This window comes from Eucyclogobius newberryi, unplaced genomic scaffold, assembly GCF_026437365.1.
Source record: "Eucyclogobius newberryi isolate DKJ021-1_F unplaced genomic scaffold, fEucNew1.0.hap1 SCAF_297, whole genome shotgun sequence".
NCBI lineage: Eukaryota > Metazoa > Chordata > Actinopteri > Gobiiformes > Gobiidae > Eucyclogobius > Eucyclogobius newberryi.
This window is the reverse complement of record NW_027315942.1, coordinates 56,130-74,096: the sequence shown is the minus strand read 5'-3', so window position 1 is coordinate 74,096 and position 17,967 is coordinate 56,130. Positions and strand designations below refer to the sequence as shown.

The following is a 17,967-nucleotide window of genomic DNA, read 5'->3' as shown; positions in this document are numbered from 1 at the left end:
TCAGCATGTGATTGGCCCTCCACACATACACTCATCATGTGATTGGCCCTCCACACATACACTCAGCATGTGATTGGCCCTCCACACATACACTCATCATGTGATTGGCCCTCCACACATACACTCAGCATGTGATTGGCCCTCCACACATACACTCATCATGTGATTGGCCCTCCACACATACACTCAGCATGTGATTGGCCCTCCACACATACACTCAGCATGTGATTGGCCCTCCACACATACACTCAGCATGTGATTGGCCCTCCACACATACACTCATCATGTGATTGGCCCTCCACACATACACTCAGCATGTGATTGGCCCTCCACACATACACTCATCATGTGATTGGCCCTCCACACATACACTCAGCATGTGATTGGCCCTCCACACATACACTCATCATGTGATTGGCCCTCCACACATACACTCATCATGTGATTGGCCCTCCACACATACACTCAGCATGTGATTGGCCCTTGAGACTGTAAATCACAGATAGTTCCACAGTTTGAAAAGTGTCTTAATAATCTGACCCTCGTCTAAACTGCCCGGTCAGGCTGGTGCCCCTCGTTTTCACCCATCGATTCAGAGAAAGACCAGGCCTTTCCTGAGACAATCGTGTAGCTTATGAGGCTAAGGAAGCTTGTAATGCTAATGAGGCTAATGAGGCTAATGAGGCTAATGAGGCTAATGAGGCTAATGGCTCAGAGCAGAAAGGACCAAACTGAGAAGTTAAAAGTTTGATTGTCTGAAGAAGAACCTGAGACTCTCTGTGGAACTCGACATGACCCAACATCTCCCAGCAGAGGGCGCAGTTCACCCTCTGTCCAGCGCCCCCTACAGGCAAGAGCAGAGGGCCCTTTTGTCCCGCCCACAGAGAGTCTCGACACTTGTTGTCCCGCCTACAGAGAGTCTCGACACTTGTTGTCCCGCCCACAGAGAGTCTCGACGCTTGTTGTCCCGCCCACAGAGAGTCTCGGCGCTTGTTGTCCCGCCCACAGAGAGTCTCGACGCTTGTTGTCCCGCCCACAGAGAGTCTCGACACTTGTTGTCCCGCCCACAGAGAGTCTCGACACTTGTTGTCCCGCCCACAGAGAGTCTCGACGCTTGTTGTCCCGCCCACAGAGAGTCTCGACGCTTGTTGTCCCGCCCACAGAGAGTCTCGGCGCTTGTTGTCCCGCCCACAGAGAGTCTCGGCGCTTGTTGTCCCTCCCACAGAGAGTCTCGACACTTGTTGTCCCGCCCACAGAGAGTCTCGACACTTGTTGTCCCGCCCACAGAGAGTCTCGACGCTTGTTGTCCCGCCCACAGAGAGTCTCGACGCTTGTTGTCCCGCCCACAGAGAGTCTCGGCGCTTGTTGTCCCTCCCACAGAGAGTCTCGGCGCTTGTTGTCCCGCCCACAGAGAGTCTCGGCGCTTGTTGTCCCGCCCACAGAGAGTCTCGGCGCTTGTTGTCCCGCCCACAGAGAGTCTCGGCGCTTGTTGTCCCTCCCACAGAGAGTCTCGGCGCTTGTTGTCCCGCCCACAGAGAGTCTCGGCGCTTGTTGTCCCTCCCACAGAGAGTCTCGGCGCTTGTTGTCCCGCCCACAGAGAGTCTCGGCGCTTGTTGTCCCGCCCACAGAGAGTCTCGGCGCTTGTTGTCCCTCCCACAGAGAGTCTCGGCGCTTGTTGTCCCTCCCACAGAGAGTCTCGGCGCTTGTTGTCCCGCCCACAGAGAGTCTCGGCGCTTGTTGTCCCTCCCACAGAGAGTCTCGGCGCTTGTTGTCCCGCCCACAGAGAGTCTCGGCGCTTGTTGTCCCGCCCACAGAGAGTCTCGGCGCTTGTTGTCCCGCCCACAGAGAGTCTCGGCGCTTGTTGTCCCTCCCACAGAGAGTCTTGGCGCTTGTTGTCCCGCCCACAGAGAGTCTCGGCGCTTGTACCTTGAGTCATTTACGTAGAATTAAAACTCTAAATGCTACTTTCAAATAAAAAAACAAACAAACTCTTTCACGATGATCGTAAGCGTTAGCGTTAGCATCACAGTTCGCTGACTTTCTCGCTCAGAGTCTCCAGCTCCTCCTCCGCCTCGGCGTACCGCTCCGGGATGTCGCCGTGGAGACTCCCCCCGATCACCCGCCCGTCGCCGTGGAGACCGCCCCCCATCACCCGCCCGTCGCCGTGGAGACCGTTGAGCTGCGCGTGGTGCAGCCAGCGCATGTCGTCGCTCTCGTGGGTGATGTAGCGCTCGTTCATCCTCATCTCCAGCCCCCGAAGGTCCAGCCACATCTGGTAATCCTGAGGAACACAAGAGCAAATGTGAAGAAGACTAAAGGTGAAGAAGACCAGATGTGAAGAAGACTAAAGGTGAAGAAGACCAGATGTGAAGAAGACTAAAGGTGAAGAAGACCAGATGTGAAGAAGACTAAAGGTGAAGAAGACTAAAGGTGAAGAAGACTAAAGGTGAAGAAGACCAGATGTGAAGAAGACTAAAGGTGAAGAAGACCAGATGTGAAGAAGACTAAAGGTGAAGAAGACCAGATGTGAAGAAGACTAAAGGTGAAGAAGACCAGATGTGAAGAAGACTAAAGGTGAAGAAGACTAAAGGTGAAGAAGACTAAATGTGAAGAAGACTAAAGGTGAAGAAGACCAGATGTGAAGAAGACTAAAGGTGAAGAAGACCAGATGTGAAGAAGACTAAAGGTGAAGAAGACTAAAGGTTGAAGAAGACCAAATGTGAAGAAGACTAAAGGTGAAGAAGACTAAAGGTGAAGAAGACCAAAGGTTGAAGAAGACCAAATGTGAAGAAGACTAAAGGTGAAGAAGACTAAAGGTGAAGAAGACCAAAGGTTGAAGAAGACCAAATGTGAAGAAGACTAAAGGTGAAGAAGACTAAAGGTGAAGAAGAATAAAGGTGACGAAGACTAAAGGTGAAGAAGACCAAAGGTGAAGAAGACTAAAGGTCAAGAAGACCAAAGGTGAAGAAGACCAAAGGTGAGGAAGAATAAAAGTGAAGAAGACCAAAGGTAAAGAAGACCAAAGGTGAAGAAGACCAAAGGGGAAGAAAACTAAAGGTGAAGAAGACCACATGTGAAGAAGACCAAAGGTGAAGAAGACTAAAGGTGAAGAAGACCAAAGGTTGAAGAAGACCAAATGTGAAGAAGACTAAAGGTGAAGAAGACTAAAGGTGAAGAAGACCAAAGGTTGAAGAAGACCAAAGGTGAGGAAGAATAAAAGTGAAGAAGACCAAAGGTAAAGAAGACCAAAGGTGAAGAAGACCAAAGGGGAAGAAAACTAAAGGTGAAGAAGACCACATGTGAAGAAGACCAAAGGTGAAGAAGACTAAAGGTGAAGAAGACCAAAGATTGAAGAAGACCAAATGTGAAGAAGACTAAAGGTGAAGAAGACCAAAGATGAAGAAGACTAAAGGTGAAGAAGACTAAAGGTGAAGAAGACTAAAGGTGAAGAAGAATAAAGGTGACGAAGACTAAAGGTGAAGAAGACCAAAGGTGAAGAAGACTAAAAGTGAAGAAGACCAAAGGTGAAGAAGACCAAAGGTGAAGAAGACTAAAGGTGAAGAAGACCAAAGGTTGAAGAAGACAAAAGGTGAAGAAGACCAAAGGTGAAGAAGACCAAAGGTGAAGAAGACCAAAGGTGAAGAAGACTAAAGGTGAAGAAGAATGAAAGTGAAGAAGACCAAAGGTGAAGAAGACCAAAGGTGAAGAAGACCAAAGGGGAAGAAGACTAAAGGTGAAGAAGACCAAAGATGAAGAAGACCAAAGGGGAAGAAGACTAAAGGTGAAGAAGACTAAAGGTGAAGAAAACTAAAGGTGAAGAAGACTAAAGGTGAAGAAGACCAAAGGTGAAGAAGACTAAAGGTGAAGAAAACTAAAGGTGAAGAAGACTAAAGGTGAAGAAGACCAAAGGTGAAGAAGACCAAAGGTGAAGAAGACTAAAGGTGAAGAAGACTAAAGGTGAAGAAGACTAAAGGTGAAGAAAACTAAAGGTGAAGAAGACCAAAGGTGAAGAAGACTAAAGGTGAAGAAGACTAAAGGTGAAGAAAACTAAAGGTGAAGAAGACCAAAGGTGAAGAAGACCAAAGGGGAAGAAGACCAAAAGGGAAGAAGACCAAAAGGTGAAGAAGACCAAAAGTGAGTCTGGATAGTGTAGTGGTTTAATCCATGGTAACAGAGTTGAGAGTACCAGTTTGAGCAGAGTACTTGTGTGAGGGGAGTACCCGTTAGAGGAGAGTACCCGTTGGAGGAGAGTACCCGTTAGAGGAGAGTACCCGTTGGAGGAGAGTACCCGTTGGAGGAGAGTACCCGTTAGAGGAGAGTACCTGGAGCCAGGGGTGGCTGAGGGTCTTGTCCACGCTGTATCTCTTCCTCATCTTCACCTGCAGCAGGTTTGAGATCAGGTCGATCGCTGTCGCACAAAAACAGACAAACGTTATCACACGACAACCGACTCATGTGGGAGGAGCATGTCTCTGTGGGAGGAGCATGTCTCTGTGGGAGGAGCATGTCTCTGTGGGAGGAGCATGTCTCTGTGGGAGGAGCGTGTCTCTGTGGGAGGAGCATGTCTCTGTGGGAGGAGCATGTCTCTGTGGGAGGAGCATGTCTCTGTGGGAGGAGCCTGTCACTGTGGGAGGAGCATGTCTCTGTGGGAGGAGCATGTCTCTGTGGGAGGAGCCTGTCACTGTGGGAGGAGCATGTCTCTGTGGGAGGAGCCTGTCACTGTGGGAGGAGCATGTCTCTGTGGGAGGAGCATGTCTCTGTGGGAGGAGCGTGTCTCTGTGGGAGGAGCATGTCTCTGTGGGAGGAGCGTGTCTCTGTGGGAGGAGCATGTCTCTGTGGGAGGAGCGTGTCTCTGTGGGAGGAGCCTGTCTCTGTGGGAGAAGCATGTCTCTGTGGGAGGAGCAGGTCTCTGTGGGAGGAGCATGTCTCTGTGGGAGGAGCATGTCTCTGTGGGAGGAGCGTGTCTCTGTGGGAGGAGCCTGTCTCTGTGGGAGAAGCATGTCTCTGTGGGAGGAGCAGGTCTCTGTGGGAGGAGCATGTCTCTGTGGGAGGAGCATGTCTCTGTGGGAGGAGCATGTCACTGTGGGAGGAGCATGTCTCTGTGGGAGGAGCATGTCACTGTGGGAGGAGCATGTCTCTGTGGGAGGAGCATGTCTCTGTGGGAGGAGCATGTCACTGTGGGAGGAGCATGTCTCTGTGGAAGGAGCATGTCTCTGTGGGAGGAGCATGTCTCTGTGGGAGGAGCATGTCTCTGTGGGAGGAGCATGTCCCAGAGAAATCTATGAAGTGGATTCAATGGAAGAAGAAAAACTACTTTAGATAAAGACACGAGTTGAGAGAGAAAACAAACCAAAAACATATCAAATATAAAATCAGCTTCAAAGGGAGAGAGAGTGTATTTATATGAATGTCTTTATGATGATTGGTCGCGAGGCAAAGGATTCTGTTTGTGACGTTTCCTTTTCCAGATTCATTTCTCTGACATGTTGTACTTGTGGTTTAACGCTGTCTCTCTTCGTAGCCCCTCCCCCTCTCTCCGCATTGCTCTCTGATTGGTCGCCGCCCCTCCCTCCCCAGCACAGCGCCCCCTGCAGTGCGAGGCCACCAGAGGTTAATGAGCAAAGCTAACATGAGTGTAGCATTAGCGAAGGGTCAGTGCGTCTGTGCTTTAGAGAGAGGCCCCCGTGTTATCCACATGACTGCGCCGTGAGGGGAGGAGGCGTCTGGGGAGAGGGAAGGAGAGGGGAGAAAGAGGAGGGGAGGAGGCGCGGAGGCTCACGCTCCGAACGCTCAGGACGTTTCCATTGGTTCACTCAGGAGTGGGTCACTTCAGTCTGAAAGTGCTGAGTGTCTGGTCCGCGTCGTGGGTCCAAAGTGAGAGGTTCTGGCTCCAAAGGTGGACTTTAACTCAGGGGGAGGAGCTCCACAGCACAGCCAGATGATTGGACGAGAGAGAACGCAGACTCAAGGCAAAATTGGGATGAAAACACAACTCTGACTTGATCTGGTGCTAAAGCTCCGTGTTTCCACAGATGCTAACGACTATGTGGAGCCTTAGCGACACAGAGCTAGCGTAGCGCGTTGCCAACAGTTGTTTCCTGTTTATGGCATTTTGTCAAGAGCCACAATCTGATATTTCCAGGTCATAATGTGTCTGACGTTAGCATTAGCATTAGCATTAGCATGACATAAAGAGAGGTTCAAACGCGATGTAGAGGCTTTAGCCACGCCCCTCACATGCACTAGCTTTAGCCACGCCCCTCACATGCACTAGCTTTAGCCACGCCCCTCACAAGCACTAGCGTTAGCCACGCCCCTCACATGCACTAGCTTTAGCCACGCCCCTCACACGCACTAGCTTTAGCCACGCCCCTCACATGCACTAGCTTTAGCCACGCCCCTCACATGCACTAGCTTTAGCCACGCCCCTCACACGCACTAGCTTTAGCCACGCCCCTCACATGCACTAGCTTTAGCCACGCCCCTCACACACACTAGCTTTAGCCACGCCCCTCACACACACTAGCTTTAGCCACGCCCCTCACACACACTAGCTTTAGCCACGCCCCTCACACAAACACACTGGAATGAGGCTGTGACCCGAGCGACATGTTTCAAGTGGGTCGGACGGTCAATTCTTATTTTTTTAACTTTGAAGGCAAAAAAAAAAGATCAAAATTTTGCCATTTTTTGACTCGGAGTGACCACCAGGGGTCAGACTTCAACAGTCCAGGGGTCAGACTTCAACAGTCCAGGGGTCAGACTTCAACAGTCCAGGGGTCAGAGGCTTCAACAGTCCAGGGGTCAGAGGCTTCAACAGTCCAGGGGTCAGGCTTCAAAAGTCCAGGGGTCAGACTTCAACAGTCCAGGGGTCAGAGGCTTCAACAGTCCAGGGGTCAGACTTCAACAGTCCAGGGGTCAGAGGCTTCAACAGTCCAGGGGTCAGACTTCAACAGTCCAGGGGTCAGACTTCAACAGTCCAGGGGTCAGAGGCTTCAACAGTCCAGGGGTCAGACTTCAACAGTCCAGGGGTCAGAGGCTTCAACAGTCCAGGGGTCAGAGGCTTCAACAGTCCAGGGGTCAGACTTCAACAGTCCAGGGGTCAGAGGCTTCAACAGTCCAGGGGTCAGACTTCAACAGTCCAGGGGTCAGAGGCTTCAACAGTCCAGGGGTCAGAGGCTTCAACAGTCCAGGGGTCAGAGGCTTCAACAGTCCAGGGGTCAGACTTCAACAGTCCAGTCCAGGGGTCAGAGGCTTCAACAGTCCAGGGGTCAGACTTCAACAGTCCAGGGGTCAGAGGCTTCAACAGTCCAGGGGTCAGGCTTCAACAGTCCAGGGGTCAGAGGCTTCAACAGTCCAGGGGTCAGAGGCTTCAACAGTCCAGGGGTCAGGCTTCAACAGTCCAGGGGTCAGACTTCAACAGTCCAGGGGTCAGAGGCTTCAACAGTCCAGGGGTCAGACTTCAACAGTCCAGGGGTCAGAGGCTTCAACAGTCCAGGGGTCAGAGGCTTCAACAGTCCAGGGGTCAGAGGCTTCAACAGTCCAGGGGTCAGACTTCAACAGTCCAGGGGTCAGAGGCTTCAACAGTCCAGGGGTCAGGCTTCAACAGTCCAGGGGTCAGACTTCAACAGTCCAGGGGTCAGACTTCAACAGTCCAGGGGTCAGAGGCTTCAACAGTCCAGGGGTCAGACTTCAACAGTCCAGGGGTCAGAGGCTTCAACAGTCCAGGGGTCAGAGGCTTCAACAGTCCAGGGGTCAGAGGCTTCAACAGTCCAGGGGTCAGACTTCAACAGTCCAGTCCAGGGGTCAGAGGCTTCAACAGTCCAGGGGTCAGAGGCTTCAACAGTCCAGGGGTCAGAGGCTTCAACAGTCCAGGGGTCAGGCTTCAACAGTCCAGAGTGATGTTTGGGTGATGTTTGGGTGATGTTTGGGTGATGTTTGGATGATGTTTGGGTGATGTTTGGGTGATGTTTGGGTGATGTTTGGGTGATATTTGGGTGATGTTTGGGTGATGTTTGGATGATGTTTGGGTGATGTTTGGGTGATCTTTAGGTGATGTTTGGGTGATGTTTGGGTGATGTTTGAGTGATGTTAGGGTGATGTTTGGGTGATGTTTGGGTGATGTTTGGATGATGTTTGGGTGATGTTTGGGTGATGTTTGGGTGATGTTTAGGTGATGTTTGGGTTATGTTTGGGTGATGTTTGGGTGATATTTGGGTGATGTTTGGGTGATGTTTGGATGATGTTTGGGTGATGTTTGGATGATGTTTGGGTGATGTTTGGGTGACATTTGGGTGATGTTTGGGTGATGTCTGGATGATAATGTTTGGGTGATGTTTGGATGATGTTTGGATGATGTTTGGGTGATGTTTGGATGATGTTTGGGTGATGTTTGGGTGATGTTTGGGTGATGTTTGGATGATGTTTGGGTGATGTTTGGATGATGTTTGGGTGATGTTTGGATGATGTTTGGGTGATGTTTGGGTGATGTTTGGGTGATGTTTGGATGATGTTTGGGTGATGTTTGGATGATGTTTGGGTGATGTTTGAGTGATGTTTGGGTGATGTTTGGGTGATGTTTGGGTGATGTTTGAGTGATGTTTAGGTGATTTTTGGGTGATGTTTGGGTGATGTTTGGGTGATGTTTGGGTGATGTCTGGGTGATGTTTGGATGATGTTTGGGTGATGTTTGGGTGATGTTTGGGTGATGTTTGGGTGATGTTTGGGTGATGTTTGGATGATGTTTGGGTGATGTTTGGGTGATGTTTGGGTGATGTTTGGGTGATGTTTGGATGATGTTTGGATGATGTTTGGGTGATGTTTGGGTGATGTTTGGGTGATGTTTAGGTGATGTTTGGGTTATGTTTGGGTGATGTTTGGGTGATATTTGGGTGATGTTTGGGTGATGTTTGGATGATGTTTGGGTGATGTTTGGATGATGTTTGGGTGATGTTTGGGTGACATTTGGGTGATGTTTGGGTGATGTCTGGATGATAATGTTGGGGTGATGTTTGGATGATGTTTGGATGATGTTTGGGTGATGTTTGGATGATGTTTGGGTGATGTTTGGGTGATGTTTGGGTGATGTTTGGATGATGTTTGGGTGATGTTTGGATGATGTTTGGGTGATGTTTGGATGATGTTTGGGTGATGTTTGGGTGATGTTTGGGTGATGTTTGGATGATGTTTGGGTGATGTTTGGATGATGTTTGGGTGATGTTTGAGTGATGTTTGGGTGATGTTTGGGTGATGTTTGGGTGATGTTTGAGTGATGTTTAGGTGATTTTTGGGTGATGTTTGGGTGATGTTTGGGTGATGTTTGGGTGATGTCTGGGTGATGTTTGGATGATGTTTGGGTGATGTTTGGGTGATGTTTGGGTGATGTTTGGATGATGTTTGGGTGATGTTTGGGTGATGTTTGGGTGATGTTTGGGTGATGTTTGGATGATGTTTGGATGATGTTTGGGTGATGTAAGGGTGATGTTTGGGTGATGTTTGGATGATGTTTGGGTGATGTTTGAATGATGTTTGGGTGATGTTTGGGTGATGTTTGGGTGATGTTTGGATGATGTTTGGGTGATGTTTGGGTGATGTTTGGGTGATGTTGAGCTAACAGGAAGTGTGCACCGTGAAAAGGGCGGCCAAGAGCTACGATCGAGAGAGAAGTCTGAAGAGAAAGAGAGAGAGAGAGCAGGGGAAGCGTCTGGGGAGAGGGGAACACCATTCCTCCTGCTCACACGCCGTCTCAAAGAACATGGGTCAAAACGGTGCTGTCAATCTTAACAAGTCTTCAACAAAAACACAAACAAAGACCCTGGTCCTGGTCCTGGTCCTGGTCCTGGTCCTGGTCCTGGTCCTGGTCCTGGTCCTGGTCCTGGTCCTGGTCCTGGTCCTGGTCCTGGTCCTGAAGTACCTTCTTGTGAGACCTTCTTCCAGGGATGTGGTGGATACATGAAGGCGGCATTCTGGATCTGATCGTTGATGTCCTCGTCTTCGTTGAAAGGGAAAGTTCCACTCAGACTGAAACAACACAAGGAAAGTTTAAACCTCAGACGTAGTCCTGGTTTGGACCTGATTTAATACTGGTTTTGTCCTGATTTAGTCCTGGTTTAGTCCTGGTTTGGACCTGATTTAATACTGGTTTTGTCCTGATTTAGTCCTGGTTTAGTCCTGGTTCAGTCCTGGTTCAGTCCTGGTTTAGTCCTGGTTTAGTCCTGGTTTAGACCTGCTTTAGACCTGGTTTAGTCCTGGTTTAGCCCTGGTTTAGTCCTGGTTTAGAACTGGTTTAGTCCTGGTTTAGACCTGGTTTAGACCTGGTTTGGTCCTGGTTTAGACCTGGTTTAGACCTGGTTTAGTCCTGGTTTAGACCTGGTTTAGTCCTGGTTTAGACCTGGTTTAGAACTGGTTTAGTCCTGGTTTAGACCTGGTTTAGACCTGGTTTGGTCCTGGTTTAGACCTGGTTTAGACCTGGTTTAGTCCTGGTTTAGTCCTGGTTTAGACCTGGTTTAGTCCTGGTTTAGACCTGGTTTAGACCTGGTTTAGTCCTGGTTTGGACCTAGTTTAGTCCTGGTTTAGTCCTGGTTTAGCCCTGGTTTAGTCCTGGTTTAGTCCTGGTTTAGCCCTGGTTTAGTCCTGGTTTAGACCTGGTTTAGACCTGGTTTGGACCTAGTTAAGTCCTGGTTTAGTCCTGGTTTAGACCTGGTTTAGTCCTGGTTTAGTCCTGGTTTAGCCCTGGTTTAGTCCTGGTTTAGACCTGGTTTAGACCTGGTTTAGTCCTGGTTTAGACCTGGTTTAGTCCTGGTTTAGCCCTGGTTTAGACCTGGTTTAGACCTGGTTTAGTCCTGGTTTAGACCTGGTTTAGACCTGGTTTGGTCCTGGTTTAGACCTGGTTTAGACCTGGTTTAGTCCTGGTTTAGACCTGGTTTAGTCCTGGTTTAGACCTGGTTTAGAACTGGTTTAGTCCTGGTTTAGACCTGGTTTAGACCTGGTTTGGTCCTGGTTTAGACCTGGTTTAGACCTGGTTTAGTCCTGGTTTAGTCCTGGTTTAGACCTGGTTTAGTCCTGGTTTAGACCTGGTTTAGACCTGGTTTAGTCCTGGTTTGGACCTAGTTTAGTCCTGGTTTAGTCCTGGTTTAGCCCTGGTTTAGTCCTGGTTTAGTCCTGGTTTAGCCCTGGTTTAGTCCTGGTTTAGACCTGGTTTAGACCTGGTTTGGACCTAGTTAAGTCCTGGTTTAGTCCTGGTTTAGACCTGGTTTAGTCCTGGTTTAGTCCTGGTTTAGACCTGGTTTAGTCCTGGTTTAGACCTGGTTTAGACCTGGTTTAGTCCTGGTTTAGACCTGGTTTAGTTCTGGTTTAGCCCTGGTTTAGACCTGGTTTAGACCTGGTTTAGTCCTGGTTTAGACCTGGTTTAGACCTGGTTTAGTCCTGGTTTAGTCCTGGTTTAGACCTGGTTTAGTCCTGGTTTAGACCTGGTTTAGACCTGGTTTAGTCCTGGTTTAGTCCTGGTTTAGACCTGGTTTAGTCCATGTAACATGTGAAGAGTTAGGAAAAAGAAGAACTTAGTGTTGTCGGAGAACACAGTTTTCCTCTCTTGGTCTCTCTTTCCCTCTGTCCCCTCTGTCCCTCTGTCCCTTCTGTCCCCCAGTCCCTTCTGCCCTTCTGTCCCTTCTGTCCCTCTGTCCCCTCTGGCCCCTCTCTCCCTCTGTCCCTTCTGTCCCTCTATCCCCTCTGTCCATCTGTCCCTTCTGTCCCCTCTGTCCCTCTGTCCCTTTTGTCCCTCTGTCCCCTCTGTCCCTCTGTCCCTTCTGTCCCCCAGTCCCTTCTGCCCTTCTGTCCCTCTGTCCCCTCTGGCCCCTCTCTCCCTCTGTCCCTTCTGTCCCTCTATCCCCTCTGTCCATCTGTCCCTTCTGTCCCTCTGTCCCCTCTGTCCCTTCTGTCCCTTCTGTCCCCTCTGTCCCTCTGTCCCTTTTGTCCCTCTGTCCCTTCTGTCCCTCTGTCCCTTCTGTCCCTCTGTCCCCTCTGTACCTCCGTCCCTTCTGCCCCTCTGTCCCCTCTGTCCCTCTGACCCCTCTCTCCCTCTGTCCCTTCTGTCCCTCTATCCCCTCTGTCCATCCGTCCCTTCTGTCCCTCTGTCCCTTCTGTCCCCTCTGTCCCTCTGTCCCTTTTGTCCCTCTGTCCCTTCTGTCCCTCTGTCCCTTCTGTCCCTTCTGTCCCCTCTGTCCCTTTTGTCCCTCTGTCCCTTCTGTCCCTCTGTCCCCTCTGTCCCTCTGTCCCTCTATCCCCTCTGTCCATCCGTCCCTTCTGTCCCTCTGTCCCTTCTGTCCCCTCTGTCCCTCTGTCCCTTTTGTCCCTCTGTCCCTTCTGTCCCTTCTGTCCCTTCTGTCCCCTCTGTCCCTTTTGTCCCTCTGTCCCTTTTGTCCCTCTGTCCCTTCTGCCCCTCTGTCCCCTCTGTCCCTCTGACCCCTCTCTCCCTCTGTCCCTTCTGTCCCTCTATCCCCTCTGTCCATCTGTCCCTCTGCCCCCTCTGTCCCTCCGTCCCTTTTGTCCCTCTGACCCTTCTGTCCCTCTGGCCCCTCTCTCCGTCTGTCCCTTCTGTCCCTCTGTCCCTTCTGTCCCCTCTGTCCCCTCTGTCCCTCTGTCCCTTTTGTCCCTCTGTCCCTTCTGTCCCTCCGTCCCTTTTGTCCCTCTGTCCCTTCTGTCCCTCTGTCCCTTCTGTCCCCTCTGTCCCTTTTGTCCCTCTGTCCCTTCTGTCCCTCTGTCCCTTCTGTCCCCTCTGTCCCCTCTCTCCCTTCTGCCCCTCTGTCCCCTCTGTCCCTCTGACCCCTCTCTCCCTCTGTCCCTTCTGTCCCTCTATCCCCTCTGTCCATCTGTCCCTCTGCCCCCTCTGTCCCTCCGTCCCTTTTGTCCCTCTGACCCTTCTGTCCCTCTGTCCCTTTTGTCCCTCTGTCCCTTCTGTCCCTCTGTCCCTTCTGTCCCCTCTGTCCCCTCTGTCCCTCTGTCCCTTTTGTCCCTCTGTCCCTTCTGTCCCTCCGTCCCTTTTGTCCCTCTGTCCCTTCTGTCCCTCTGTCCCTTCTGTCCCCTCTGTCCCTCTGTCCCTTTTGTCCCTCTGTCCCTCTGTCCCTTCTGTCCCTCTGTCCCTTCTGTCCCCTCTGTCCCCTCTCTCCCTTCTGCCCCTCTGTCCCCTCTGTCCCTCTGACCCCTCTCTCCCTCTGTCCCTTCTGTCCCTCTATCCCCTCTGTCCATCTGTCCCTCTGCCCCCTCTGTCCCTCCGTCCCTTTTGTCCCTCTGACCCTTCTGTCCCTCTGTCCCTTTTGTCCCTCTGTCCCTTCTGTCCCTCTGTCCCTTCTGTCCCCTCTGTCCCCTCTGTCCCTCTGTCCCTTTTGTCCCTCTGTCCCTTCTGTCCCTCCGTCCCTTTTGTCCCTCTGTCCCTTCTGTCCCTCTGTCCCTTCTGTCCCCTCTGTCCCTCTGTCCCTTTTGTCCCTCTGTCCCTCTGTCCCTTCTGTCCCTCTGTCCCTTCTGTCCCCTCTGTCCCCTCTCTCCCTTCTGTCCCTTCTGTCCCTTCTGTCCCTTCTGTCCCTCTGTCCCTCTGTCCCGTCTCACCTGACGTAGACGATGACCCCCACGCTCCACATGTCCAGTGAGCGGTTGTATCCTTTGTTCCTCAGAACTTCAGGGGCCAAATAAGCCGGAGTTCCAACCACAGAGCGTCTGAAGGACTTTTCCCCGATGATCCGGGCGAAGCCGAAGTCGCAGAGCTTCACCTGGAAACACACGGGTTTTACCCCTGTACGGGCCACACCCCTGTACGGGCCACACACCCCTGTACGGGCCACACCCCCTGTACGGGCCACACCCCCCTGTACGGGCCACACCCCCCTGTACGGGCCACACCCCCCTGTACGGGCCACACCCCCTGTACGGGCCACACCCCCCTGTACGGGCCACACCCCCCTGTACGGGCCACACCCCCCTGTACGGGCCACACCCCCTGTACGGGCCACACCCCCCTGTACGGGCCACACCCCTGTACGGGCCACACCCCTGTACGGGCCACACCCCTGTACGGGCCACACCCCCCTGTACGGGCCACACCCCCCTGTACGGGCCACACCCCCCTGTACGGGCCACACCCCCCTGTACGGGCCACACCCCCTGTACGGGCCACACCCCCCTGTACGGGCCACACCCCCCTGTACGGGCCACACCCCCCTGTACGGGCCACACCCCCTGTACGGGCCACACCCCCCTGTACGGGCCACACCCCTGTACGGGCCACACCCCTGTACGGGCCACACCCCTGTACGGGCCACACCCCCCTGTACGGGCCACACCCCTGTACGGGCCACACCCCTGTACGGGCCACACCCCTGTACGGGCCACACACCCCTGTACGGGCCACACACCCCTGTACAGGCCACACCCCCCTGTACGGGCCACACCCCCCTGTATGGGCCACACCCCTGTACGGGCCACACCCCTGTACGGGCCACACACCCCTGTACGGGCCACACCCCCCCTGTATGGGCCACACCCCTGTACGGGCCACACACCCCTGTATGGGCCACACCCCTGTACGGGCCACACCCCTGTACGGGCCACACACCCCTGTACGGGCCACACCCCCTGTACAGGCCACACACCCCTGTACGGGCCACACCCCCTGTCTGTGAAGTGTAGTCCTGACCTGAGGGAACGGGTCAGCGGAGGCCAGAAGAACGTTCTCCGGCTTCAGGTCACAGTGAACGATGTTTTTAAAGTGAAGATGTCGCAGAGCCACAAGGATCTGAAACACACACGGACCAGCAAAACTTAGTCCTGGTTAAGACCTGGTTTAGACCTGGTTTAGTCCTGGTTTAGTCCTGGTTTTATTCCTGGTTTAGACCTGGTTTAGTCCTGGTTAAGACCTGGTTTAGTCCTGGTTTAGTCCTGGTTTAGTCCTGGTTTAGTCCTGGTTTAGACCTGGTTTAGACCTGGTTTAGACCTTGTTTAGACCTGGTTTAGTCCTGGTTTAGTCCTGGTTTAGTCCTGGTTTAGACCTGGTTTAGTCCTGGTTTAGTCCTGGTTTTATTCCTGGTTTAGACCTGGTTTAGTCCTGGTTTAGACCTGGTTTAGTCCTGGTTTAGTCCTGGTTTAGTCCTGGTTTAGTCCTGGTTAAGACCTGGTTTAGTCCTGGTTTAGTCCTGGTTTAGTCCTGGTTTAGTCCTGGTTTAGACCTGGTTTAGTCCTGGTTTAGTCCTGGTTTAGTCCTGGTTTAGTCCTGGTTTAGTCCTGGTTTAGTCCTGGTTTAGTCCTGGTTTAGTTCTGGTTCTCGTGGGCTTGAACATCTCAAACTTCGTCAGACGTTCTGCTGCCTAAGCCCCGCCCCCTGTCAACTCTGTTGCTATGGAGACAGACCTGAGTGACCATGAACTTGGTGATGCGTTCGGGGAGTCGTCCTTTCTCGCTGGACAGGATCATCTCCAACATGTCCCCGTGAAGCTTCTCCATCACCACGAACACTCGGTCTGGAGTCTCGAACATGCAGTCCAGGTTGACCACGCCCGGGTGGTGCAGGCTCTGAGCACAAGAGGAGACCACAGGTGAGCCACGCCCGGGTGGTGCAGGCTCTGAGCACAAGAGGAGACCACAGGTGAGCCACGCCCGGGTGGTGCAGGCTCTGAGCACAAGAGGAGACCACAGGTGAGCCACGCCCGGGTGGTGCAGGCTCTGAGCACAAGAGGAGACCACAGGTGAGCCACGCCCGGGTGGTGCAGGCTCTGAGCACAAGAGGAGACCACAGGTGAGCCACGCCCGGGTGGTGCAGGCTCTGAGCACAAGAGGAGACCACAGGTGAGCCACGCCCGGGTGGTGCAGGCTCTGAGCACAAGAGGAGACCACAGGTGAGCCACGCCCGGGTGGTGCAGGCTCTGAGCACAAGAGGAGACCACAGGTGAGCCACGCCCGGGTGGTGCAGGCTCTGAGCACAAGAGGAGACCACAGGTGAGCCACGCCCGGGTGGTGCAGGCTCTGAGCACAAGAGGAGACCACAGGTGAGCCACGCCCGGGTGGTGCAGGCTCTGAGCACAAGAGGAGACCACAGGTGAGCCACGCCCGGGTGGTGCAGGCTCTGAGCACAAGAGGAGACCACAGGTGAGCCACGCCCGGGTGGTGCAGGCTCTGAGCACAAGAGGAGACCACAGGTGAGCCACGCCCGGGTGGTGCAGGCTCTGAGCACAAGAGGAGACCACAGGTGAGCCACGCCCGGGTGGTGCAGGCTCTGAGCACAAGAGGAGACCACAGGTGAGCCACGCCCGGGTGGTGCAGGCTCTGAGCACAAGAGGAGACCACAGGTGAGCCACGCCCGGGTGGTGCAGGCTCTGAGCACAAGAGGAGACCACAGGTGAGCCACGCCCGGGTGGTGCAGGCTCTGAGCACAAGAGGAGACCACAGGTGAGCCACGCCCGGGTGGTGCAGGCTCTGAGCACAAGAGGAGACCACAGGTGAGCCACGCCCGGGTGGTGCAGGCTCTGAGCACAAGAGGAGACCACAGGTGAGCCACGCCCGGGTGGTGCAGGCTCTGAGCACAAGAGGAGACCACAGGTGAGCCACGCCCGGGTGGTGCAGGCTCTGAGCACAAGAGGAGACCACAGGTGAGCCACGCCCGGGTGGTGCAGGCTCTGAGCACAAGAGGAGACCACAGGTGAGCCACGCCCGGGTGGTGCAGGCTCTGAGCACAAGAGGAGACCACAGGTGAGCCACGCCCGGGTGGTGCAGGCTCTGAGCACAAGAGGAGACCACAGGTGAGCCACGCCCGGGTGGTGCAGGCTCTGAGCACAAGAGGAGACCACAGGTGAGCCACGCCCGGGTGGTGCAGGCTCTGAGCACAAGAGGAGACCACAGGTGAACATGCAGTCCAGGTTGACGACGCTTATTCTGAAACATCAAGTCGTCCATCATTTTCCCTGTCTCTGTCTCTGTCTCTGTCTCTGTCCACAAGAAGCCCCGCATCACTGGACTTCATGACCACAGACCTGTGGCACTGACGTCTGTCATGAAGTCATTTGAGGGTCTGGTCTTTCCCCACCTCAAGTCCCTCACCTCCCCCCTGATGGACCTCCTGCTGGACGCCCTGCTGGACCTCCTGCTGGACCCCCTGATGGACCTCCTGCTGGACCCCCTGATGGACCTCCTGCTGGACCTCCTGCTGGACCCCCTGATGGACCCCTTGCTGGACCTCCTGCTGGACCCCCTGCTGGATCCCCTGCTGGACCCCCTGCTGGACCTCCTGCTGGACCCCCTGATGGACCCCTTGCTGGACCTCCTGCTAGACCTCCTGCTGGACCCCCTGCTGGACCTCCTGCTGGACCCCCTGCTGGACCCCCTGCTGGACCTCCTGCTGGACCCCCTGATGGACCCCTTGCTGGATCCCCTGCTGGACCCCCTGCTGGACCTCCTGCTGGACCCCCTGATGGACCCCTTGCTGGATCCCCTGCTGGACCCCCTGCTGGACCTCCTGCTGGACCCCCTGATGGACCCCTTGCTGGATCCCCTGCTGGACCCCCTACTGGACCTCTACTGGACCGACTCCACCTGCAGGAGGAGCACCGACTCCAAGGGTCAGACACAGGGACTATCAGCACAGGAGGTCCACAGGGCTGTGTACTTTCTCCTCTGCTCTTCTCCCTGTACTATTTGAGCCACTCCCCTCAGGCAGGATGCCACTCCCCTCAGGCAGGAGGCCACTCCCCTCAGGCAGGAGGCCGCTCCCCTCAGGCAGGAGGCCACTCCCCTCAGGCAGGAGGCTACTCCCCTCAGGCAGGAGCCACGCCCCTCAGTTAGGAGGCCACTCCCCTCAGGCAGGAGCCACTCCCCTCAGGCAGGAGGCCACTCCCCTTAGGCAGGAGCCACTCCCCTCAGGCAGGAGGCCACTCCCCTCAGGCAGGAGGCCACTCCCCTCAGGCAGGAGGCCGCTCCCCTCAGGCAGGAGGC

The 17,967-nt window shown here is 53.8% G+C and overlaps 1 protein-coding gene across 1 annotated transcript in view; it reads right to left on the bottom strand.

Annotated features, from left to right (window-relative positions):
• Positions 1 to 2,009: 2,009 nt before the first annotated feature.
• Positions 2,010 to 17,967, bottom strand: part of prkd1 (protein kinase D1) — a 57,401-nt gene continuing 41,443 nt past the window's right edge. Inside the window, exons 17-22 of the mRNA XM_072459909.1 lie at positions 15,394 to 15,555; positions 14,684 to 14,782; positions 13,600 to 13,760; positions 9,914 to 10,020; positions 4,323 to 4,408; positions 2,010 to 2,281 (exon numbers count right to left, since the gene is read on the bottom strand). Of these exons, the coding sequence (XP_072316010.1) occupies positions 2,024 to 2,281; positions 4,323 to 4,408; positions 9,914 to 10,020; positions 13,600 to 13,760; positions 14,684 to 14,782; positions 15,394 to 15,555 (873 nt within the window). The 3' untranslated portion in view covers positions 2,010 to 2,023. The remainder of the gene's footprint in view (positions 2,282 to 4,322; positions 4,409 to 9,913; positions 10,021 to 13,599; positions 13,761 to 14,683; positions 14,783 to 15,393; positions 15,556 to 17,967) is intronic.